This window comes from Antechinus flavipes, chromosome 4 (assembly GCF_016432865.1).
Source record: "Antechinus flavipes isolate AdamAnt ecotype Samford, QLD, Australia chromosome 4, AdamAnt_v2, whole genome shotgun sequence".
In the NCBI taxonomy this organism is placed as follows: domain Eukaryota; kingdom Metazoa; phylum Chordata; class Mammalia; order Dasyuromorphia; family Dasyuridae; genus Antechinus; species Antechinus flavipes.
This window is the reverse complement of record NC_067401.1, coordinates 136,664,862-136,690,951: the sequence shown is the minus strand read 5'-3', so window position 1 is coordinate 136,690,951 and position 26,090 is coordinate 136,664,862. Positions and strand designations below refer to the sequence as shown.

Genomic DNA, 26,090 nt, shown 5'->3' with positions numbered 1-26,090 from the left:
CTAGATTCTCAAGTCCAGGGCATCAGCTAGCTGCTTTATGGATTTTTAAATCATTTTGAAAAGTTTTATCAAAATGTTTTAATCTTAGCTTTGTCACTGTATCCCTTCCCTTCTCTTAGGTTGTTTCTTTACCTATAAAATAGAGTAATAAGAACATTAGGAGTTAAAAGTTAGTTTTAGTTACAAGGCACCATAGAAATCATCTAGCCCAACAGCCCACTTTTATACAACTGAAGAAATATGAAGCCTTGAGAAATTAAAGTGACTTACCCAAAGTCACACAACTTTGAGGAGTTGTAAGAAGTAGGAGGCTGAGAGAACCCTCTACATCTAAATCCAGTGTTCTTCTGGCCACCTCATTTTAGACAGCCATCTTATAAAACAGTAGCAGAGTTTATTAGAAATAAAGAAGTAAATAGTGCCAGATTTTCATGCAATATATCTAAACCTGAGTCTTGTCCCAAACGGTCCAGATAATAGAAATATTATGCAGGGAGGCCCATTTTTAAGTGATTCATTTAAAATAAGACAAAAAGAGTTAAATTTTCAGAGATGACTATCATGGGTCTGCCATACTTGTCAGCTTCTTTGGGCTTCTTACCCATGATGGTGCTTATAGCATTGCCTTTTTTGTTTTTTAAATATAATCCAACCTGTTCTTCTTCTCATCCCAAGGATACTGTACAGCCTTCCAAGTATTTTCTTCACCAACAGAATTTTCCTACAAGTTGACACTGAAGTGTATATGATCCATACACAGTTGCTAGAATTGCTTCTTTTAGATAATCTTTTCACTTAGTCCCCATATCAATAATTTAGAAGGGTGATTGTTGCCTATCATTTAAAAAAATATTTGATCAATGGAGATTTTTTTGGATCATAAACACTTCTCAAAAAACCACCAGCTCAAGTTTTCCTCTATTATTTTAAAAACAAACAAATTAAAAAGTTAAACAAAACAAACTGATGACTATGCTTGGAAGAGTGTGTAACTGTCTACCCCCATGGTCCACCACTTTTTCTTGTTGTTCATCTTTCATTTCAGAAAGATTCAGTGATATCACAGTGTGATGTCTGGAGTTTTGTGTGAATTGGATTTAATTGAGGCAGAGTTGCACAAAGTGAGAAAGAAGATATGTTCCAAGTATCACTAATCAGCATGTTATCTACTATTTTTGATTTAAACTATTCTTCAAAGAATTCAGAACCTCTTCCAGCTATTTTGCACCCATTCTCACCTCTCCACCCTTATCAGCTAAAATTCTCAACTCCATCCAAGTCTATCATCTGCCCCTGTTCTTTCCCTGCCCGTTTACTCATTTCCACCTATAAGCCTTTGCAAACATTATCCTGCTCTCATAAATTCTCCTCCTTCTATCTCTGCCAGTTGGTATTCATCAATTCTGTTAGTCTCTGACAAAATCAAGCTACTCCCAAGCCACTATGACCATTTCCCTCTTCTGGATCTTTCTAATATCTTTCAATACATCATTCTATACTTGCTATTTTATTGCTTTGTTTTGATTTCATGAGCTTCTCCACATGTGTATCTGCTATTAGATTGAATGTCTTTTGAGTATTTCTTTTTATTATTATAATTAATAACAGCATTTATACACTGCTTAACAATTGGCAAAGCATTCTACATACATTATCTCATTTAAGCCTCAAAAAAAAAAAAAAAAAGCATCACAGTGTGGGAAGTAGCTATTATAGATGTGATTACCCCATTTTACAAATAAGAAACTGAAGCCAAAGAGATTTTTAAGGGCAGCTAGATAACACAGAGCTCCGAGACTGGAGTCAGGAAAATTCCTCTTCCTGAATTCAATTCAGCCTCAGACACGAGCAGTATGACCTTGGGCAAGTCCCTTAAACCTGTGTGCCTCAGTTTCCTCATCTGTAAAATGAGCTGGAGAAGGAAATGGTAAACTCCTCCAGTATCTTTGCCAAGAAAACTCCAACTGGGTTCAAAAAGAGTAGGACACAACGAAAAACAACTAAACAATAACAGAGTGAGTTGTCCATAGTCACACAGGCTGGTAGACATTTGAAAACAAGACTTCCTGACCCCAAGACTACTATTCTATTTGCCCTGCTATGCTGCCCTCTTTATAACTACTCCCCTTAGTATGTGGTAGTTGTTTATTCAATAATTGCTTGTTGAGTGTAGAAAGAAAGTGTAAAAATCTGGTTGAGGGACTGGCTTGAATGGATGCAAAACTGAATCTCTCTAGGAGGCACACTTCTGTTCTGCATATGGGTATATGCATCTCCCTCATTATTAAAAGAGATGTATGATATTTGATGTGAATCCAGGGCAGTCAGGAAATGCTGAGCTGTGCAAGTTTAAAGCTCTGACAGATTTCGGCTGCCCACTTCCTTTCCCTGTGCCTCCCTACCAAGGGTCATGGAAATTTTAGTGAAATATTCAGAAGGTGATAAATTAACTCACTCATTCTTTCTCCAGTTTACAGCTATTAATCCAGCTGAAGCCAAAGACTGGGTGGACCAAATAAGTTTCTTGCTGAAGGGTAAGTATTATTAATATAAGAGCAGTTGAAATTACCCAGCATGCAGATGATCTAGAGCTCCCTGTGAAGTACAAAAATTTTTTCTGTCCATCATCACAAATGACAGCAATAGTAATAATAATAATACTAATAAGATTTATACATATGTTGCTTTCATCTGCAAAGAACTTGTCAAATATTTCATTTGAGCCTTACAACAACCATGAAAACTTGATGGTATTATTATCTCCATTTTACAGATGAGGAAACTGAAGCAAACAGACTTAAGTGACTTGTGCATGGTCACCCAGAAAGTACATTTTTCAGGCCACATTTGAATTCAGGTTTCCTGACTCCAGGTCCAATGTTCTATCCATTGTACTATTTAGTTATTCTCTAATACAAGGACTGTCATAGGTTCCTACAATTAAAGACCATCTATCTAAGAGTCCAACCCCTTCTTTTTAAAGCTGAGACAGAAGTCCAAAAGGGAGGAAACAGGTAGTCAAGAGACTTAAGGGATAGAATGCTGATTTTGGAGTCAGGAAGACTCTGAGTTCAAATACTTATTAGCTGTATGACCTTGAGCAAGTGATTTAATCTTCAACTCCAATTTTCTCAGCTATGAAATGGGTAGAATAATAGCCCTTATTCCACTGGGTTATTGTGAGATTTGGGTGTGATATGTAAAGTTTGCAAACTCTCAAGCAATATAAATGTTATGTATAGTCTGAAGAGGAGTCCTATATCAATGACTTTGGGACTGGGGTTACTCTAATTTTGTTCAGTCATTTTTTGGTCCTGTCTCCATTTGGGGTTTTTTTTGAAAAATATACTGGAGTGTTTTTTGCCATTTTCTTCTCCAGTTCATTTTACCGATAAGGAAACTGAGGTAAACAGGGTTAAATGACTTAGCCAGGGTCACACAGCTCATCAGTGTCTGAAACTAGATTTGAATTCAAGAGTACAAGTTTTCTTGACTCCAGGCCTGGTGCCTGTACAGTTGGAAAAGACTTTAATGATTATAATCCAGTGGCTCTCAAAGTATTGTTTAGGGATCTTAGTGATCTCTCTTTCAGGAAGTTTATTAAGTCATAAAAATTTTTTATAATAAAATGAAGCTGTTTTCTTTTCTAATGTGGCAAATATAAATAGATAACCCACGTTAACAAAAATGGAGCAGCTGGATCCCACAGTGGATCAAGTGTTGAGCCTGGAGTCAGGGAAATCTAAATTCAAATTGAGCCCTAGATAACTTATAGTTGTGTGACTCCAGGCAAGTCACTTAACCTCTGTTTGCTTTGGTTTACCCATCTGGAAAAGGAGCTGGAAAAGGAAATGACAAACCTCTTCAGTATCTTTGCCAAGAAAATCCCAAATGTGGTCATGAAGTGTCAGACACAAATGAAAAACGACTAAACAACAAAAGGAAAAGGGTGGAGTCCTAAATAGTTTTAAAGAGGGTCAAGAGATCCTAAAACTGCTGATCAAATCCAATAATTTTTCAACTGTTAGTTCGCTCCATTCCAGGTTACCTTGTACTAATTTATACTAAGTACTTTGAATTTGAATGCTGGGCATGATATGGGAGACACTGATATGGGAAACTCCCAGCCCATGTCAAAGAAGGAGCAGTTCTCTGAGCAAAGCAGAATTGCAGTAGCTTAAAAAGGACGTGAGATGCTCAGACATAGAACCACATCCACCCCAAATGTGCATATAGACTCCTTGTGCCAACCTGTGGCAGAACATTCCAAGCTCATATTGGTCTGATCAAAAAACATAATGGTATCATTTTGGTCCTCCTTAAAAATGAAAGGCAATAACCACTTGAAATTTATTTGTATTTCATTTGTCAATACTTATATATGGATTTGTTTTCTCCCTTATTAGAATGTAAATTTAAGAGCAGAAATTGTGGCATTCTTCATATTTGTATCCCTAGCTCCTCTCCTAGTGTCTAATACATAATAGGTCCTTAATAAATGCTTGATTGATCCAGTGTCATAATTTAAAAAAAAAAAAACTGCATTCAAAGAGAGGAGATAACAATCAGTAAACAAACATCCTGCCCTAAATCTGGAAAAGACCTTAGTACACAGAGATGAAAAAAATCTCCAAGATCATACATACTTCTTCATTTTACGGAAGAGCAAACTTCTTATTTTTGAGTCATATCTTATCTTTCATGAGGTACTCTACTATCTCTTAGAGTCTGTCCAAGTTCACATTCATTGTTTCCATGACCTTCCCATCTCATCTTCTGCCGTCCCCTCCTCCTTTTGCCTTCAGTCTTTCCCAATTTCAGGGTCCTCTCCCACTGCGTCCCATCTTGTTCATTACATGACCAAGTTATTTAAGCTTCAGCTTCAGGATTTGATCTCACCATAAGTAGTCTAACTGAGGTCCTGTAAAGGATCCACAATAATGAGACTGAGCAGGAAAATCTCTGAAGCCATCAAGCTCACCCCAAGTCTGTACCTATGCTATAGGGAGATTCCATAATTTGACAAGGATTCATTCTCGGGGTTCATAACCATGAATTTTCCCCTTATTCCTAATTTAAATTTAGTTTGTTACACTTTAAGTCCCACTCGGTCTATCCTGCCCTCAGCAGGGACAGGCAGCCTAGAGCAGGGTATTGTTGTGGATTTAGTTAGGGCCCTGGAGCGTTAAAAACTGATTTGCCAGTTTGGGTGGCCAGTGTGGCCTGAGGGGTGGTTTTTCTGCTCTTAGAGCACCCTCTGCTGGGCAGTGTAGCCCAGGTCAGAGGCAGCATGATCTGGAAGGAGACGTCCTAACATTCATTGACCTAATAGACAGAGTCACCCCAGAATCCTTCTCTGAAATTGTACGATACAAATTGTATTTGTCATGTTTCAGAGCATCCCTATTTCCTCAGGAAAAGGAAGCAAACTCCATCTTTGTATTTAACCTGTGAATTAGTGGGGAGATCTCTCAGAACTGGGAATTCCAAGCCTCTTTCAGCTTTGAGCTCTTTTCAGAAGTGAAAAGGAATACAGTTGTGTTCACTGCAAAGAATTGCCTTTCTTTCCTTAGCCGGGCCTTTGCCATCACAAGAACATCACGTATGATGAAGTAGAACAAGCCAAACACAAATGGTGATGGAGACCACAGTGTACCGGCTGATCTAGGTGCCCTGGATTTATGCATGTAATATACTCCTAAGTGTGTAAACCTCCATAAAGCTCAGTACAACTTTATTGAGCTTTTACCCTGTGGTCCTTTCAGATTTCCACATTGAAGGAATTATCCATTCCATTTATTTAAAAAAAAAAAAAACAAAATAGTGTGTGAACAAAGCCACAAGTGAACCTTTGATCTTTTTCTCATATCAGGTGGCTCCAGAATTTTAGATGAAAATGGTTGCACACCCTTTATTAAAAGCCTGATCCAGCTAAACATTGTTATTGCAGTCAAAACACTACACATCCTTTCTTTCCCTAGAGTGGAGATGGCTTCATTCACCCATCCTGTAAAGTACTCTCAGCTGAAGGGAAAACCAAAAAAAAAGAAAAAGAAAGAAAGGAAAAAATGGCTTTTGAGGATACCCAGTATCCCACATCAGAGAAGAACAAGACATCTGTTTATTAAGAATCACATAACCTTCTCTCTCTCTGGTGCCCTGATGCAAGCCTATGGTGCTATGGCTCAGCATCACTGTGCAATGACCCACTTTATGGTCAACAAACTTTAATAATTGCAGAGGACATTGCTGCAGCTGCAATTCATTTCAAGTCAATTCTGCTCACATTTATTAAACTCTTTATTCTGTGCAAGGACCATTGCTAGACACAGGGACTATAAAAACAAAAATTAAGCACTCCCTACCTTCAAGGTGTTTACATTCTACTAAAGGGGATATAGCACCTTCCCTAGCAGGATGATGAGAACAAACAAGTACTAATTACATTCTACTAAGGGGATACAGCACTTTCTCTAGAAGGATGATGAGTACTAATTATGCACCAATTATGGGAGGGGGCAGAGTGGGACATCAAGGAAGGTTTCATGGAGGAGGCAGCAAATGAGTTTTGCTGTAGGTCTCAGAAGAGCAAAGGCAAAAAAAGCTGGGACGTCATCTGCAGGCAATTACAGCTGGATGTAGAGGGTGTAAAGAGAAGAAATATGAAATAAGGTCACACACCTAAAGGTAGAAAGGTCCTCAGAGGACATTGAGTGCAGCAGCCTAGTCTCTTTACAGATTAAATTAAGGCCCAGAGAAGACTTGAGATTTGACAGAGGTCACAGGGCAGCAAGTATCAGAGATGGAATATAAACCCAAATCCTCTTGCTCCAGAGTTGTGGGTCTGGAGATACACCAGAGGCTAGGAGATAGATTGTGGCCAACTTTTCACAGCTGAACAATCTGTAGTTGATCCTACCGGGAGCCACTAGGGATTTTTGAGTAGAAAGGTGACTCAATCAGTTCTGTATTTTAGCAATATCAATTTGACAGCCAGAGTGTGGAGGAGGAAAGGGGAGAATTGCACCTCTGAGCTTCTCCTTCATTAAATATTTCCTTTATCTACTTTATTTATGCCTTTGAGGTAGTGGGTTTTTGTTGTTGTTTTTATTCCACTTCTTGTTGTCCCAATTAGCCTAGGACCCTTCAATAAATTTCACCAGCTCTCCTGAAGCCCTTTAGAATAGACCAGACTTCAGAGGAGCAGGGCCACTAACAAGATGTGCTGTGTTCAGCTGCCAAAGCCACCACTGATTCCCATAAGCCTCATGTACCTCCAAGAACCTCTGAAGAGCCCTATTCTCGTTCTCTGCTTGCCAAGCAGAACTGACTTACCAGCATTCACTTTTCTGCCCTTTTCTCTTCTCTTGCATTCACACACAAGCATATCCTTCCCCACTTCAGCCTTCCCTTCCCATATATACCCTTACTTTCCGAGGTAGCTTCATCCTGACCAAGTTTTATTGCAGAAAAGGATTTATGTTGATGGTTTAAACCTCACACAGTGTTCATCTGGCCTTTTCTCTATATTTCCTGCCACTGGGACCCACATTAAAAATTACAGTGCTTAACCTAGTATTTCCATTTTCTTTTGATGTGTTTTATTCCCTGGACTTCCTTCTTCAGCTTTCTTCTTTCTCTCCATGCTAATTCCTTCCTGTCCTTTGCTCTGGCAGATTTAAATTCCTTCACCATCCCTTATGAAGAAGAGGAAGAGGAGACGTATGATGATATTGAGGGCTTTGACTCCTCAAATCCCAAACAACACAGCAAACCTGTTCTCTTTCCTGGAAATGTGGGAGAGAAAGATACTGAGGTGGAGGAGGACCAGGAGAAGGAACAAGAAGAGGAAGAAGATATATATGAAGTCCTGCCAGGTGAGCTGATGTAAAGTCTACCCTCATTTGCAGTTTAAATAAACTCTAGAACTGTTGTTAAAAAACAGACTTTGATGGAGTCTAAGGTGGATTCTTCTCATCTTCTAAAGAAAAGAAAAGGGAACCAGTCTTTGGGAGGCTTCTTGTAGTCCCAGAATGGAGAGCTCTCTTGATCTGACAAGATGAAATTATAGAATCTCAGAGTTGAAAGGGATCTTCAAGGCCATCTGCTCTACCCATCTGGGCATGGTGCACAATGACCCAACAAGAGTTCCCATGTTCTATGATTTAGATAAAGAAGTATATTGGGGGCAGCGAGGTGGTGTAGTGGATAGAGCACCAACCCTGAATTCAGGAGGACCTGAGTCTAAATCTGGTCTCAGACAATTAACACTTCCTACTTGTGTGACTCTGGGCAAGTCACTTAACCCCAGCTGCCTCAGGAAAAAAAGAAGAAGAAGAAAAAGTATGTCAATAAGTATTTAATAACTGGCTTTCCAGAGAGAAAAATGTATACAAAAGATACTTTTAAGTTTAATCTTCATTATTAAACATTTTTGTACAATACTTTCTTAGGCCTAAGAGATCAAAACAAAATGATAGAGCCTTGATTTGTAATGTTTGCCAAGTTTTTGATGTTAAAGCACTCACACAGAAAATTTAACATTCAACTGAATCAATATAAGCCAGCCCCAGAATATCACTGCCTAGATCCTAGTCTTCTCTCCATCTTTCCTGTCTTCTTGGGAGGATAAAGAATAAAATGTCTAGAGAACCTGAGGTCCTTTTCTGGGTCTACTGCTGGCTAACTAGGAAATCTTGGATGAGCCACCTCATTTTCTCCAAGTTTCAGCTTCCTTTTTTGTGTAATAATAAATTACAGTACTAAATAGTAAAGGTAACCATGGCATGATGAATAGAGAATTGGGCTCAGGATACATTCTGGTTATGTGATTTGGGCAAATTATTTAATCTTTCATTGTTCTAGTCATCTCTTTGAAGTTATAAGGTGCCCAGAAAGTGTCTGCCTGCATTGGTAAAGGGTATTTCCTTACCCGAGTGATCCCTCTATCAATGAAATCACAGGTTCAGTCCCTATTCTACAATAATAACTGTTGTGGGGTTTATGAAAGAAAGGAGAAAGGAAGGAAGGAAGGAAGGAAGGAAGGAAGGAAGGAAGGAAGGAAGGAAGGAAGGAAGGAAGGAAGGAAGGAAGGAAGGAAGGAAGGAAGGAAGGAAGGAAGGAAGGAAGGAAGGAAGGAAGGAAGGAAGGAAAGTAGTTAAGAAAGAAGGAATGAAGATTAGAACCTAAGTAGATAGGAATGAAGAAAGGTAAGGAGGGAGAGGGGAGAGAAGGGAAAGAGGAGGGAGGAAGGAAGGAGAAAAGAAAAATTTATTAAGCCCCTATAATATATCAGGCATCTTATTTGATGCTCACAAGAACCCTGTAAAATAGACATTATCATTATTCCCATTTTACAGTTGAGGAGACTGAGGGAAAAGAAGGGAGGGAAGGAAGGAAAAAAGAGGAGAGGAGAGGAATATTTATCATGTTCCAGGCACTATTCTAAGTTCTGGGGATACAAAAATGGCACAGGTAAAAAATAACACAGTCCTTGCCCTCAAGGAACTTACACTTTAATGAGGCAACATGATCTAAAGGGAATTGAAAACTAGGGAGGTGGATGGAAATAATATGGGGAATATTTTTGAAATCCAAAAAAATCAGGAAAAGATCCAAAAAGGGGAGTGATAAAAGCCTGGGTCCTTCCATAAAATGGAGATGGAAGGAACTCACCAATGAGAGAAAGAAGGGGTAGACCTTGAAGAAGGCTATTTCGAGGTGAGCAGGTCACAGACATGGTAGGTTATTGCAGATGAGAAACCCCCAGGCACTTCCAGGATGAAACTTTAGAAGTAAAGGCATATTTTTGAAGTCCAGAAGCCCAGAACAAGGTGAAGAAAAAAACTGCAAAGCACCTTAGTTAATCATCAAGCCTTTATTAAGTGCCTTATATGCCTGTCACTTGTGCTAAACCCTAGACCTTATTTCAGAGGAAATATACATTCACCTCAAAATTGTATAAAATATTTCAAAAGTCCAAAGGATAGAGGTAGAGCTAAGGACTGGACCAGTTTATTGATAGAAGGAATTCCTAAAAGAAAAAAAGCCTGTACCAGTGGAGCGGGAAGGTGGTACTTCTGGGAGTAGAGAGCTCTAGAGAGCTTCCTAGAATTGTAAAAGGATATCCAGGGTCACTCAATCAGTAGCCAGAATCAGAACTTGAGAACTTCCAGGCTCTGAAGCCATCTCTCTTTTTGCTTTGAGCTTCATGACACGGATATGAATTGTCATGGCCAAAATATTCATTACCTGGTGGCTAGATTTCTAAGAATCATAGATTCAGATCCGGAATGGACCTTAGACATTCTCAAGTTCAACTCCCTCTTTGTACAGAGAAAGAAACTGAAGCACTGAGAAATGAAGGGATATGACCAAGAGCACACAGAAAATAAATGGAAAGGCCAGGATCAGAACCTCCAATTCCAAAGCCAGAGCTTTTTATTGCCGTGGCATCCTTCCTGCTTCCTGGGGGTGAGCCACCCTGAGCTTGAACAGAAAGAGAAGGCTTGCCATAGCTTGCTGACATAGACTTGTAAAACTGAGCTTCCCCTGGATGCTACTACAGAGCAACAGAATAAGGCCTCTTTTGGAGGTCCATATCCAGTAAGGCTAGTCCTGTATTTTATGGAAAGTAGAAAATTAGTCTTTTTAAGTTTGAGGTTAGTTAGACCACTGAATCTTAAAAACCTATCCAGAAATCTCCACTCCTGCAGAAAATTGGCAAAAGCTCATTGTATCTGCTTTAGAAGATAGAGGTAAGCTGGAGTTTATGGGTCCTAGGTGAACTCTTGCTCTTGACTCAAGTATAAACCAGCATTAGGGGAGAACAGCTGGTTGGCTGAAGAACATCATTAATAAGTTGCGTCTACAAGTTCCCCAAAGAGAGAATTCCTGCCTCCTGAAGTTATACCCTGTCTTTACCCTGAGCACCAGGCAAGTCCCCCCAAATTATTGCCAAAGGGGCAAAGTTTCCAATTCCCCAGAACTCCTCCCTGATTGGGTGGGGCCTTCAGACATCACCCAACCAAGCCCTTGGGATCTCCAACCTTTTTCTGAGCTACCTCCAGCCTATGCCAATCCCCCGATTTTCAACGCTCTTTGTTGTGGTGTTTTATTATGTAAATGAAGTCTTGGTTGAGGTCGAGCTATTTCTTGTGTCTCAAGTTTAAAAAAAAAATGATAATTTCCCCAGCAAGTCATCGTCGTTAATGAAGTTTTACAAAAACAGATACAACCGAAGGAAAATAAAATTTCACAGGTGATAAATTTTTCCAATTTCCCTGGCAGAATTCGATAGGATTGTTAAATTAAGAGTGAAGGTGTCTGTTAGAAAGCAACGAGCAGTGATGGGTAATTTTATAGAGTGGAAAATTGAATCAAATTGCTACATTAAAACACAGCTCCTCTGAGAATCTTCCCTTTCGCAGTCTGCGCCATTGCAACAGCAGGGGTGCAGAGATGGATCTAATTCACAACGCCATCTAAAAGGAGATGCACTCCCAAATTTGGCTAGGGTCTTCCTAATGATATCATACTCCAACTCACCCCCCCCACCCAAGCTCAGGGAAGTATCCAGTTGACAATCTACTTTAGGGTTACAGCTGTGGAAGAGTGCTCTGTGGAAACCTCATTGAACAGATCTCTGAGAAAGAGAAAATAGTCTTTTCATTCACCATTCTTAGTTCTAAGGGAAAAAAAATGGAAGTGGGGTGACTCAGAGATTGGTGGAGCAAGGCAAGATAAAATAAAAGCAGTCTCTGGAGCTGGTACTTCTACCCAGGCACTCTGAGGCAATGAAATACTTTGGGTGTCATCCTCCTACCCCAAGTAGGAGCTGATGTGATTGGATCTTTCATTTCCATCTCTTCCCCCATCTTCTGCCTCTTCCCCAACCAATATGGAAGTGTCCTGGGTATGAGGGCATATTGCCAAAATTCATGCCAACTTGGATGAGTTTCACTAGATCCAAGGGGATTGCCCTGGCAAGCAAACCAGTCTGCTTTATGTTGGAAAGAGACAAGTTCCATGTCCGGAATAGCTGTCCAGTCTGGAGATGGAAAGCTTAATGGGAAATGAGCCATACTCATGGTAGAAGGAAAGACCCATATCTTCTCTGTCCTAAAGGAGAGAGAAGCTGGAACCAACACGCCTTAGAATTTACCAAGGAAAATACAGTGCCAGGTTTCCCAAGGCCTCTTCCTAAAAGCCTCCATCCATCACCACACTTACAGGGCGCCTTGCAGCTGGGAGATATTGGCATTTAATTATTATATTAATGTTTCAGCCACAATTCTTCATCCCTCAGCTTCTTCTCTAGCACAGTTTGGTACTAGGCCCATAGAAGAGGGAGAGAGAGAGGACAGAATGAAAGGCTCTTCTCCTTATCTGGTTCTCTGTGCCTCCTCCCATTTTCCTCCCCCCTCTCACTGTCCTCTCCCCCTGTACCCCTCCTGTCCCGGCTGTGCACCAAGTAATGGAAGAAATTTAAAGCTCTGACCATTCTACTTTGGGTAGAAATAGTATGACCCCTCTGTAAAGTTGGAGGCTACACAGACCTCCCCCATCCAGCCCTTAAACTGAGGTTTCTTAAACTGAGATCCATTGGTCCTCAAGGAATCCCAGGATAAATGTCAGGAGTTCATGAATTTGAATGAGGAAAAAAATCACAAGTTCATTTCAATGTATTTAGCTTCCTTTGTAATCCTAAGAATTTTATTTCATTCACTTAAAACCATTATACTGAGGTGAAAGTGGGGTGATCCATAGGGTTCACCAGAATACTAAAAAAAAAAAATAAAAATAACAGCACAAAATAAAAACTGAAAATCACTGTCTTAAGCAGCCCAGTTAGAAATTTTCAGCTCTCACATGTGTGTGTGTGTCTGTGTGCGCGCTTTTAAAGCAGGTGAGATTAAAAATCCTGAGCAGATGGGATGCCGGGCATACCTTCTGCTCAGGCCCATTTTTACTGCAGGGGCCAGGTGCTGGGTGTAGGGACAGCCGACAGTCAGTGTTGGATTGTGCTAACGTGGCAGCCCCATTCGCAGAGTCAAATAGCTCCTGCCTCTAATATTGGTTAGATTATCCCAGGTAAATGGGCTATGGGAAGAATACTGGGCACTTACATTGCCTCTATTTCCCACCCCCTCCAGGAGAGATACTTCCACATGCTCTTCATCATCTCATCAGTAAGGAAGGCTATGTAATTGAGATCTCCCTCTTGCCCCAAAGTACTGAAGGACTTCAAAGTGAATATAGAAAGGGCTGATATCTTATCAGTGTCAAGAAACTCCTCCCAAGTAGGCTCACAAGGGTGTTAATGGGATTTGAACTCAGGCCCTCCTGCCTCCAGCCCATCAGCCTTCTACCCAGTGGGGCTTGATGAAAAGCACATAAAAATGATCACAGCATCCGATCGTATGAGTGCATTTGTGTCAGGATAATTCACTTGAGGAATAGGTCTGAGACGCTCCTTCCTCTGGGGGAAGCCGGGCCATATAGGAGGTTTTTGGCTGGACCAGAGAGATGTTGGCCACAACAAGAATATTGAAAGCCCTGGTTTTAAACCAGCTATCCCATGGGGCTGCTGCACATCCGTGCTGAGCAGATGGGGGCCCTTGATTTTAAGATCGCATTTGAAATAGATTAAACCACAGGGAACCACAGCAGGAAAACATGAAAGTAATGCAGGAAAATGGGAAGCCTTCTCAAAGGTCCCTTTCCCACCCTGAATGATGTTATTCTGCACCCAACTAAGAGCCCCTGTTTATGAGTCAGGATAACCCCCCAAAAAGACCACTTTATCATATTCTGTTTGTATAGGGTCTTGAGGTTGAAATCCAACAAGCTACCTGAGAGATGCCATTAAGAAGCTGTAACTGGACCTGCTGCTGCAGCTGTGATAGCAACAGGATCCAACTCTATTCTCTAGAGAGATTTCCAGTAAACTGAGAGAAAAAAAAATAGATGAAGACCCAGCCAGGGACTTCTATGTACATTCCAGAGCTGTCCACACTGCCCCCAAAGGGATTATTACAGACCTGTAAAATAGACTGTTTATAATAATGCATATTATTTTTTATTTTGTTTAGGGTTTTTTAAAATTTTAAATTCAGTTGAAACAATGCTTCCTGTAGAATTTTTTGTTTTTGCTATTGAGCAATCTATCTGGAGGAAGGGGAGTATTTCTGAGTGGTCTAAGGACTTTTTTGTGTTTTTGTATATGAGCAGCTATTGAGGTATAGATGTGGATATGAGTGTTTTTAAAGACCCATGGAGTTAACATGTATTGGACTACTTGTTATCTAAGGGAGAGCATGGGGAACTGGGGGGGATTGGAACACAAGGTTTTGCAAGGGCTAATGTTGAAGAATTATCCATGCATATGTTTTAAAAATAAAAAGCTTTAATAAAAAAAAGACTCATGGAAAGAGCTATTTCCATTTTCAAAAAAGCAGTTACACATGAGGAGACACACAGAAGGTAGAAGTTACAGGTATTTTTAAGCAGCACTAAAAGTCTGATTTCATACGAAGGTTACTGGCACTAGCTGAGTGAAATATTCAACTCAGCAGGCGTTCCCATTGGAGACAGGAAGCAAATTATTATAATTGACAACAGCAAAGGTGACAGGTGTGCCATCAGAGAGCTCCAAGCACTAACCCCATTTCTCACTAGTCCCTTTTAAAAATGACTGAAAAGTTTCTGGGCTTTCCCTAAAATTTATAACATGCTCATGCTATGCCATATAATACTTTCTATTTTTGCTTTTTCTTTGTATTCCCTTTGGAATTGGATTCACTGGATTCATCCGTCTTTGCATGTTTGGCAATCTGTCATCAGAGCCCTTATTATATGGTTTAGCTACACTTAGCCTTCTTTCTATTTCTGTTGCTTTGCTTTGTTTTGAGGGGGAAATGATTTCTTTCCCTTCCCTACCCCAACTTCTTTTGAGAACTAGGTATTTTTAACTGTTCTTTCTCTCTTTATCTAGAGGTATCAAAACAAGGCTTCAGAAAGAAGCCAGGTGCCTTAGGAAGCCCACCTCTGTATATCCCTTTAAGATGGATCTTCTCCTTTTTTATCCCTTCATTAGAAATATTATCACTGGACAAAAAATGTTGAATGTAATCTACTTTTCATACACTTGATGTCCATTTGGTATTGTTTTGTCTCACATATTATCACTTTTTACATGAACTTCCTTCATTACTTTCTCAATCAACAGTCTCTTATCTTTGCACAAGCTGTCCCCATATACCTGGCACATACCCCCACACATACTTCTATATCTTGGAATCCCTCATTTCTTCCAAGATTCAGCTCAGGTATCCCTACTTACATGAAGACATTACTCATTTCCTTAGATATTTGTGCTTTCTCCCTCTCCCTTTACTTGGTATTTACTTTTTATATATTTTGTATTTATTTATCTGTCCCATCTCTATAAAATTGCATTGTATTTGGTCTCTGTAGACTGTAAACTCCTGAAATGTAGGAACATTTCATTATTATCTTTGTATTGCCAGGGTCTAGTACTGGCTTAGTGCCTACACATGGTAGGTTTTTAATAAATGCTTACTAAATAAACAAATGAATAGGAACATTTGTATATTTGGAATTTAGATAAAGAGATCAATTATGTCTTGAAAGTTAGCTGCTTAATAGCTATCTGAGGTTAAGGATTTCCATGTCATCTTGCAAGGAAGGTCCTTCTAATGTATGACTGATATTAACATTTAATAACAAAATTTATACCTGATGTGTTTTACAAAGCTCAGTGATGGAAAATGCTGAGTGATATTTTATTAAAGAGAAATTCAGCTGATATTTTAGCATAAAACAGGCCTCTCCATTGCAGTTGATTAAAAACTAAAATTATGGCTCAAGTAGAAGGGGTGAACAGGGGAATGATAGAAGATGAGAACTTTATTTGTTTGAAGGGATTTTGGGGGCAGAGCATGAAAGTTTTAGCCAGCAGACTTCTTTCCTATGAGGTTTGAAGATCATTAGTTTGTGTTTTAATCAAGAATCCTGGCTAGATTATCAAAACTAAAATAATCAGCTTTAATATCACATATTAAGAAGAGAGCCCTGACTTCAGTGATAAAATATTGGCCAAGCCAAGTAATCAGCCAGCCAGTTGGCAACCATTGGTAACCCATGTTGCTAAAAAAGATACTAATAGAGTACACAGCAAAAATATGTAGGAACCAGCTCAAACTGACTCTCACAGCTGATTATTAAAGTTGTTAAATTTTCCATGTGAACAACATTTACACCTCAAAAATCTACAAACTACAAATCAAATCATGATTTATAGATTTGTCTAGACTTTACAAAGTAGAAGTAATGCAAATTAAACTTAAAAGTAGATTTTGGATATATTCTTCTACTCTTGCACACAACAAAAGGCAATCATATGATATCCTACTTGTGAAATCATGTAAAACATGTTTCCATATTAGCCATGTTGCCAAAAAAAAAAAAAAAAAGAGGAGAGGGAAGGGCAAGAAAAGTAAAGAAAGTGGGAAGATATGCTTCAAACTATACTCTGAATTCATCAGTTTCTTTTTCTGGAGGTGTTTAGCGTTTTTCATCATGGGTCCTTTGGAATTGTCTTGGATCATTATCTTAATCAGAGTAGTTAAGTCTTTTATAGTTGATCATCATGCAGTGTTGCTGCTACTGTGCACACTGTTCTGCTGATTCTGCTTACTTCACTTTGTATCAGTTCATCTAAGTCTTTTCAGGTTTTTCTAAGAGCAACCTATTCATCAATTTTTATAGCAAAATAGTATTCTGTCACAGTCATATACCACAACTTGTTCAGCCATTTCCTAAGGCATTTCCTCAATATCCAATTCTTTGCCACCACAAAAAGAACACTAGAAACATTTTTACATATTTTTGTATATTTTTCTTTTCTTTGATCTCCTTAGAGAATAGGCCACACTAATGTGCAAAGAAAAATACGATGGAAAATATAAACTAAGAACAAATAAACTATTGGTGCAAGACAGTCCAATTACTCCTTAAAAAATAAATAAATAAATAAATAAATAAATAAATAGATAGATAGATAGATAGATAGATAAATAAATAAATAAATAAAGACCTGACAACTATGGGAACATGTTATTGATCTTTTTGTAGAGAGACATAGGCTTCTTGAAATTGGCAGTATAAAGTTTATTATTACTTATTTAAGGGAAAAAATTGTGTGTCGTGGGCAAGACAATACAAAAATTGGAGTACTGAAGATTGGAAAAAGTTAATTTTTACTGAAGAAATTCACTTTCATGTTTAAGACTACATTAAAACCTGTGTCAGAAGTAGTCCAAGTGAGCCTATAAAATCTAGGTATCCCTATCACACTGTAAAACATCTAAACAGATTAGGCGTCAGTCAAACAAAGATCTAGGAAAAACCTTAGTTTAAAAAGGTCACGGTCCCCCACTGCATCCAGAGCCATCTCCAGTCATCCTGATCTATATCTTGCTCTGGAGGAGAAAGTGAGGCAGGTGATCTTGCACAGCCCTCCCTCACTGAAATCCAATTCATTTGCTTGTCAGGTCATCAGCTCCCTGATGTCATGGTCCTTTTCGAAAGACAAACAACAATAAAATACCTGCTCAAAAATGTTTAGGAGCATTTTACTTCCAGTGAGTCTGGAAGACTTGTCCTCATTGAAGAATGATAACTTGTGATAAATATAATGATATATTGAGAATCAAAAATGTTATAAAATTACAAAAATTCCCACCTGGAGATGGGATACTGCAACAAAACTTTATACCATGCCATCCATTATTAAAGATTTTAAAGTATCTCCAAGAAATAGAGATAATGACATTTTAGTGGTCTGAAAACTCACATAAGTTAAACCCTGTTGAAAACCTAGAAGTTATAGTTTAGGCTAGACTTGAGAAGTGGATTATCAAAGATACACTTAATATCCAGTGAGGAAAAATGTGGTTTCACAATGAAGAATCATTCTTGTCAACTTAATGACAAATAAGATAAATCAAGTAGTTGCAACAAAATAAGAACATAACACAAAAAATTGAGGGTTTTGATAGTATAAAAAGTTTAAAGGTTTACTATATAAGTTGATGAATGTAACTATGTTACTTTGTCCCAATTAAATTGCTCACCATTTTACTAGATACAAGTGCTCTAGGTGATAAGAATATAGAGATGAGAAACCACATCTGTACTGAAGGATCTTGTAATCTAGTAGAAGAGCTGACCATGTAGCCAATAACTATATAATGCCTATCACTCTGATTGATAATATTATCCAAGAATGTTTAGCAATCAAAGTCAAATTCTTGGATTGTCACTCACCCTCATCTCCTCTGGCAAGTAGAGTGTTAGATGGCACAGATGTGGGGCTTAGGGCTGCCAGAGTCACATCTATAGAGTTCATTGATAATACTGAATGGCATTTAAGATATATAGGGCCAGAGTTCTCCTTTTTTTCCCTAGGTAATTCCAAAGGTTCATAGAAGACAGAGTGTCTGATCTGGAAATGAACAGCATAGAAGCAGACTTTTTTTTTTTCCATTTTTGTGCTTTGACCAGATTAAGTGCTGTTGTCTGAAAGGATAAAGGAATCAAGTTTGGGTTGTCTTTTTTATCATTGCAAATACATTTACATTCTCCTATTTTACAAATGCAAAGAGCAGGCAAGCCACTTTCAATAATTTATTTTAAAATCAATGCTAATGAGGTTATGTCTCGTCAGTGGCCGAGTTTTACAATAAAGCCTGATTTATTTAGAAAAGATCTTTGGTGTAGCTTCCCATCTAATGGCGGGGGAGGAGGAGGTGGAATAGCAGTCATGGTGACCCTACAATTTCGGATCCAATTTGTAATTCACAGTGGAGATCTGACCTAATTTACATTGATTAGAATTGGGAAGAGGAGACAGCTGGGCCAGGCAGTAGAGGTGGAGTAAACTCTCTTTAGAAAGTGCCTAAACACAGCAAATTGTATCTCTCTTTCTCTGTGTGTGATTGAATTGTGTGAGATCAGCAGAAGGGCAGTCTCTTCACCTTAGCAGGTGCCTCTGACCTGGAAAAAAAATGAAAAAATTTTTACTTTAATATTTTTCTTCATGTGAAGTCAGTGAGTAGGAACAGAGGAGGAAGAAGAAACAAAAAATGGCAGAGGAAAGAAGGAATAGGGAGTATAAAGAATGTTCTGTGTATATAGTGTGATTTATTTCTTTGTGGACAATTTCCTATATTCAGGTGTCATCTCCATCATCTCCCATCTCTATCCTTCATTTTAGTCAATGGATAAGTAGGATGTTCTGTCTAGGTGAATTTAGTTGTAGATTGCAGTTAAGTAAGATTGCTGCTTTTACTAAAAGATTTAACCAGGTTGAAAGGAAAGGTGTATTGGGAAATTATAACTCTTGTAACACATATTTCCTCTACTTTCCTATCCTCCCCAGTATCAAGTCCTAAATATACATTAGAAAAATTCTATGAAATGAGATCACTTCTTTAAAGCTATGTAACTTGTTTTTATTTATGTTTTGGGGGGTTGTTTTTATCATTTTTTTAAACAAAAGGTACTACAATATAATAGGTTAAATGCTGAGGGCTTAAATTCAGGAAAACCCTGAGTCTAAACTCTACCTTTCACTTTTTACTAGCCAAGTAACTGACCAAGTCTTATAATAAATATTTAGCATAGGCAACATTCTAGGACTTAATTAGCAAGTTATAAACTTGTGTTGTATTGGGACATACAAGTTTGCACATCAAATATTCCCTGTACTGATGCAGATATCCTTCTTATATTTGAGTAAAGTTTTATGGATGTTTAAAAATAATTTATATTCCTCATTCCAAAGACTGTCTTTCTTCCAAGACTGTCTTCTCTTGCCCATATTCTTTGTCTATAGTTCAACTGGGCTTAAGCCAGAACATACACAAGTCTTTTGATATATCCCTTAAAATTTAGTTCAAGGGAAAATACACACAAAAAGGTAATGTGACAAAGCACGTGGAGTGCTGAGCCTGGAGTCAGCAAGACCTAAATTCAAATACGGCTTCAGACACTTACAAATCTTGTCATCCTGGGCTAGTCATTTAACTCTATTTGTCTCAGTTTCCCCAATTGTAAAATGAGCTAGAGAAGAAAATGACCAACCAGTCCAGTATCTTTGCCAAGAAAACTCCAAAAAGGGTAATGAAGAGTTAGATATGATTGAAGCAACTATACAACAACATAAGGGAAGGGCTTGAATCAGACTTTGTCATAAGAACTGGGCAGGGGTCAAGAATTAAAGACAATCAACCTATAATCTGTATGTTGTATGATGTTGGAAGAAAGCAAGGGAGTCATCCAGCACATCAAGCACTATTAAGGGAAGGCACGGACAAGATGGAGTTGTGATGAGAAAAGCTGGAGGATACCTTTGTGGATAAGATCCCAGTTCTACTTGAGTATGTAAATATTGGCAGTTAGCTACAGATGAGCATCCCACCCTTCTACCAGTGGGCTTTACTTTCCTAACTTCTTTCTGCTGGGCCCTTTCTCTCTGTTAGGGCCAAGTGCCAAGTGATAAACCTCCTTGACTATTTCCCTCTTTGAAAACACTTCATTTGTTGCCCACCTAGAAAGCATCCCCCAGTCCTCCCGCTATACTGTATCTCTATTGTTCAAGGTCATGCAAAACTTTTTATTATTTTGTTGATTATCTAAACCAGGGCTTATTAAACTTTTTCCACTCACTACCCCTTTTACCCTTACATGACCCTGGGTATACAGATATATTAAATAGGTATACAAATCAAACATTTACTGATAATAAATCATAATTTCATGTCCTCCATGTTCATTTATAATACTCCATTTGGGGTTGCAAACCACACAGTTTAAGAGGCTGGAATCTAGATGCAGAAATTCAATAATCTGTTAATAATACAAAAACTTAAATTTGTGACATTCATTTTCCCCACAGAAAAGCCCAGTTGTTAAAAAAAAAAAAAAAAACAACTTAATAGCATATTTGCATAGCACTCTATAAACCTTGCTTGAGTACAGTACTGTAAGCTAATAATAAAATAGTAATAATAATAATAATAATAATAATAATAATAATAACTGGTATTTATATAGTACTTCAAGATTTACAAAATACTTCCCATCTATTATTTCATTTGAACCTTGATTCTATTATACCAGTTTACCATCTTTTTTCCTCAAATATTTCTTTGATATCATTTATTCTAATTCTCCATATTTCCTTATTTGAAATGCATTGTCTTACAGTCACCTTGAACCTCTCTTTTCCCCTTTAGGAAATGCTCATTTTCTTTGGCATAGTGTCCCATGACTCAACACCATTCAGCACCACTTTCTAATATTGATTTTTTTTTAATTTTGTCCCAACAGATGAAGAGCTTGCTCTGGCCGAAGACAGCAGTGGAAGTCAGCCAAAAAGAGGTACACAAAGCTTGGTTAATGCACACTGGCTTTTTTGTGCATAACACTTCTTCCCTGGGTTCTTTGCTTTTTCCTTCCCCATACTTAGAATGCTCTCCCTCCTCACTTTTGCCCCTTGACTTTTCTTCCTCTTCCTTCCTTATTCCTTTTTCCTATCTCCTTTTCCCTGGCTTCCTTTCAGGCTCCCTTTGACAGGAGGCCTTTTCAGGTTCCTCTACTCACCCAAGGCTTCTAATGCCTTTCTCTGATATAACCTTTCATTTAAGCTGTATATAATTTGTATGTACATAAGTCATCTGCATATTGCTTCTCTTTATCCTGTTAAAATGTGAGCTCTTTGAGGTCAGGGACTATATTTTTGCTTTTCTTTGTATCTGAAGCACTTAGAACAGTATGTGGTACATAGTCGATGCTTAATAAATGCTTATTGACTGATTCAAAGACTTTATAGGGTATGTCGGCTTCAAACTCCAAAACGTCCCTTTTTGGAGAATATAAACACAACTAGACTTTCTGATTGGGAGAATTAGGGAGAATTTGAGTGTTTCTACACCAAAATTCCTGGAGGGGGGGAGGGAAGGGGAAGGGGACAGAATATAGAATGATGCTAAAGAAGCAATTGAACATATTCAATAATTAATGTTAGGAGAGCATTTTAAAGGTAAAGAGGAAGAGCTAAACCAGATCCTTTTTTCCCCCTTTCACTACTTTTAAATCAGGACAGTGGAGCTGCATGCAATTGCCTCATCTCTTAAGAGCCTACAGGATTAAGAGTGGAGAGAATGGAAATGTCTCCTCTCTGAGAGGCCCAGAAATTGCAAGTTCAGAGGGGAATGGAGATGTGTCAGATCTGAAAAGTGAATGTAGAGTGAAGAATAGAATTACTGGGTGATGCTGACTTCTGATGGCCCTGTTTGATTCCAGGCACATTTGGAAATGAATATGGAACAGTTTGGTTGAATACAAAATTACAACTTATTCATCCCAGACGGTTAACCATGCTTCAGGCTGTTAGTTAACCCATCTTTTCTGAGGTCAGATGCCCCTCTGAAGCCTCTTTAAGTGGCAGGAAGCCTCACCCAGGGCCTATTCAGTTGTTGTTGGGGAAGGAAGATTGTGTGTTTCAAGTGACACCTCAAGGACATTCATTCCATCAGCAATACCTGAATTGTGCCTGATTTAGAATCCAACCAGTTTTATTTTTCTTATTTGCAGAGATCTCAGTATAAAAGCCTGAATCTGAGATGTGTTTCTGGCTCACTATCTCTATGTAAATGTGTCTCTTTGTATTCCTCTTTTCTTCTCAATTTTTATTTCCCTTTTTCCTTTCTGTGTTTCTTTCTTTGTCCCTTTCCCTTTCCCTTTCTATTATCTACATCCTCCCCACCTCCTAGCCCCTTTTTTCTTGGTTAGTCCTCTCCAGGAAATGACTTAACAAAGGCTGAGAGAAAGGCCCAGCCTCATAAACCTCAGACAGCCAAAGGGAGAGAAAGTAGAAAGAGACATCAAAGGAAAGAGGGGGGCTCGAAACAATGAGACAAGGATTCTGGGAGGAATGCTTGTACCACTTAAAGGATCATCCTAGGATGATCCCAATCCAGGCTGAGTGCATTCTAAAACAGCCTTATAGAATCCAGAGGTGGTCCCTTGCTTTTTACTCAGGAACACTGATTTCTATTCACAGTACAGAATACAAGTGGAAAATCTGTTTCCTTACCCCCACAAAATCCACCTGCTTCTCTTCCCCATCAAACTTCCATCTCTGGCAGAAGAGAGACTATTCAGTCTATGTGAGTGTGTGCTGTAGTGGGTGGAATAAGTGTATGTTTCCCACAACCCAGCTTCATAGTTGCCACCATTCAGGAAATAGATTTCTGGCAGGGCTCTAAAATTCAGTACTAGATTCGTCCTTTATCTCGTTTCCTCCTTCCCACACCCCTCTGTTGTGGTTTGTGTCTAGGAAGAAAAAAAAAAAAAACCTCTGTGTGTATGTGTTTGTGTGTGTGTATGTGTGAGTATGTGTGTGTGTCTTCCCCTTCCTTAACTGTACTAATAGCTATAATTTAACTTAGTTTTAAAAAAAATTCCCTTTTGTTCCTTGAGTTTCCTTTCCATCCCCACACCAAGTGGTAAAGTAAATAGTAAGCCCTAAAACATGCTCCTGTGTTTTATACTTTTTACTGGTTGTGATGATTGGTGTCTCAATAATTAAAATTCCAAAGAAGAATTTTTGCTCCCTTGGCAGAATCTGGAGGCAGGAATTTTTAAAAATTTGTTTATTTATATATTTATTGAATTTATATTGTTATCTTTTCTCCAAAGGAACTTTAGAATGAACCACAAATATGGAACATCCAGATCCCATCACTTATCTAGAAAAGTAGTTTGAGTACTGAGGGAAGAGGGCATGAGTGGGAGAGAGAGGGCAGGCAGTATGGTTAAAGGCATATAAAACACAAGAGGGATCTGAGAAAAAGAGACAGTGGTGAAGCCCTGTGTAAAAGGCAGCAAGATTTGGCCGAAGTTCCAGATTGTGAAACTCACTTGGATCAGTACTCTATCAGATGCCATATGTCTTTGCAAATAAAGGCAAATAACTCTTGTTCTTTAGCTCATCCTGCTAGGAAATCCCTCTGAGAGGGATATTGCCACCACTTCTCAGGAAAAGTAAATATACCACTGGTCCCTTTTCCTGTACATTTTCCCTTGCTTGTTCAGTTTAAACTGTCACTATTTCTGACCTCCAATGAGAACTTTCATTGCAAAGGGGGGAAGCACCTCTATTGGGTGTTAATGATCCTATAAACTGTAATTTCTTTTATTTTATTCTGTTACCTAGAAAATCTGTCACAGGCTTGTAGTATTGATTGTTCAATCTATAAAGGGTTCACTTTACAGCGTGACTGTTAGTAACAGGGTTATTTTAATGAGCGACTCTTCAGCACCTTTGATCACATTAGATTCTAACCTTCAGCCTTGCTTTTATAGTACAAAACTGTCTGATTTGGGGCTTAGTAACTCACGCTTATCTCTTCTTTTTGTCACTCATACATAGGTGACCCAAGGTGAAACTTGCTCCATGCTGTCCTTAATAAAATCACAGGCCATTGCATGAGTGTACCCTGTCATATAATAGCCAGTTCTGGAAGAGCAAATCATCCTCACACTTTTTATTCCTTTGATTAGTCAGTGTCTGACCAAAGGAGACCTCCGAACAGGTCATTATTGCTCGGCCGCCATTGGCAAACTCAGCCAAATAGAAGTCAGAAGTTCAGCTATTTCTGGAGAACAGAGCAAATGGTTACTCTGCTGAGCGTTACATTACTGAGATGCTCTTACCACCCAAGTCTCCCCCACTATAATGAATTACTAGGCTAAGGAAGCATATGGCAGCCACAGCAAGTATTTGTAGCCCTGAACTTTTGAAACCAGCATTTCCCTGAGACCAAACATCAGTTGTTAGTCATTACCCAGCTGTACTTCAACCTAATAAAAGGGTAGAAAGATGGCAGTCAGGAACTGTGAGAGATTTTCCAAACCAAAACCCATTAAAGCATCAGTCAGCAAACATTTATTAAGTGCCTACTATGTGCTGGGCACTGTGCTGTGTGTGAAAGATAAAAAGAAAATCAAAAAACAGTAGTACGTGCAGATTCATGATCCCTTCTCTTGTTTTCCATCCAGCCCAGCTGAGAAACTGCAATATCTTGCTTCCTTTTAACACCTTTCATTCTATAATGGTTATTAAAGGCTCAGACAGACTCAGTTCAGTTAGCTGAAAATGGCATCTTTCTGCCTGGTCTGAACCAATTCTGCTTTAAAGGGGTAGGATTTGGAACCTTATTGACCAGCCCCTCCTTTCCTCATGCTCAGGTTGAATGGTTTTAATGAGCCTTTCTGTTTTGTTTCATGCGTTTTATTCATTTGTTTCTTTTTTAATGCCCTACACTGGTACCTCATTAGGCTATAGAAAGAACTCTGAATTAGAGGAGAATAAGTTCCAGTAAGGACCACCAAGCTGAGAAGGTTTTTAGGCACTGGTTCAACAATAAACTGTTCAACTGTTATCCCAGCCTAGCTAGGTTAAAGGAGGCTAATCAATCAATTATGTACCTACAGTCTCCCCACAGATGAGAAGTCTTTCCTGATTTCCCTTAATACTAGTCCATTTCCCTCTGTTGATGACCTCCAAATTTACATATATATGTATATGTATATGTGTATACATATATACACATATACATATACATATATATTTTACATCATTGTTTTCATGTCATTTCCCCCATTAGATTTTGAGCTTCTCAAGAGCAGGGACAAGCTTTTGCCTCTCCTTATATCCCCACTGTTTAACACAGAACCCAGAACATAGTAGGTGTCTAATAAATTGCTTATTGACTGACTTATAAAGGCAAGAGAGTCACAACAATATCATTATTATTATTATTATCATCTTCAGAATAGCTAGCATTTTGCCCACTTCCTGAAGAGGGGTGATAGACTCAGGATTCAGTGAAACATTTTTTGGACATGGCCAGTGTGAAAATTTGTTTTGTCTACGCATATCTGTTAGAAAGACGTTTTTTCTTTTTTCCCCCCTAATGTGGGAGGAGGTGGGAGGA

The 26,090-nt window shown here is 38.7% G+C and overlaps 1 protein-coding gene across 2 annotated transcripts in view; it reads left to right on the top strand.

The window, feature by feature from the left end:
• Nucleotides 1-26,090, top strand: part of SKAP1 (src kinase associated phosphoprotein 1) — a 380,507-nt gene that overhangs the window by 301,835 nt on the left and 52,582 nt on the right. For both annotated transcript variants that reach the window (XM_051994724.1, XM_051994723.1), the window contains exons 8-10: nt 2,471-2,534; nt 7,677-7,877; nt 21,418-21,468. In XM_051994724.1, the coding sequence (XP_051850684.1) occupies nt 2,471-2,534; nt 7,677-7,877; nt 21,418-21,468 (316 nt within the window). The remainder of the gene's footprint in view (nt 1-2,470; nt 2,535-7,676; nt 7,878-21,417; nt 21,469-26,090) is intronic.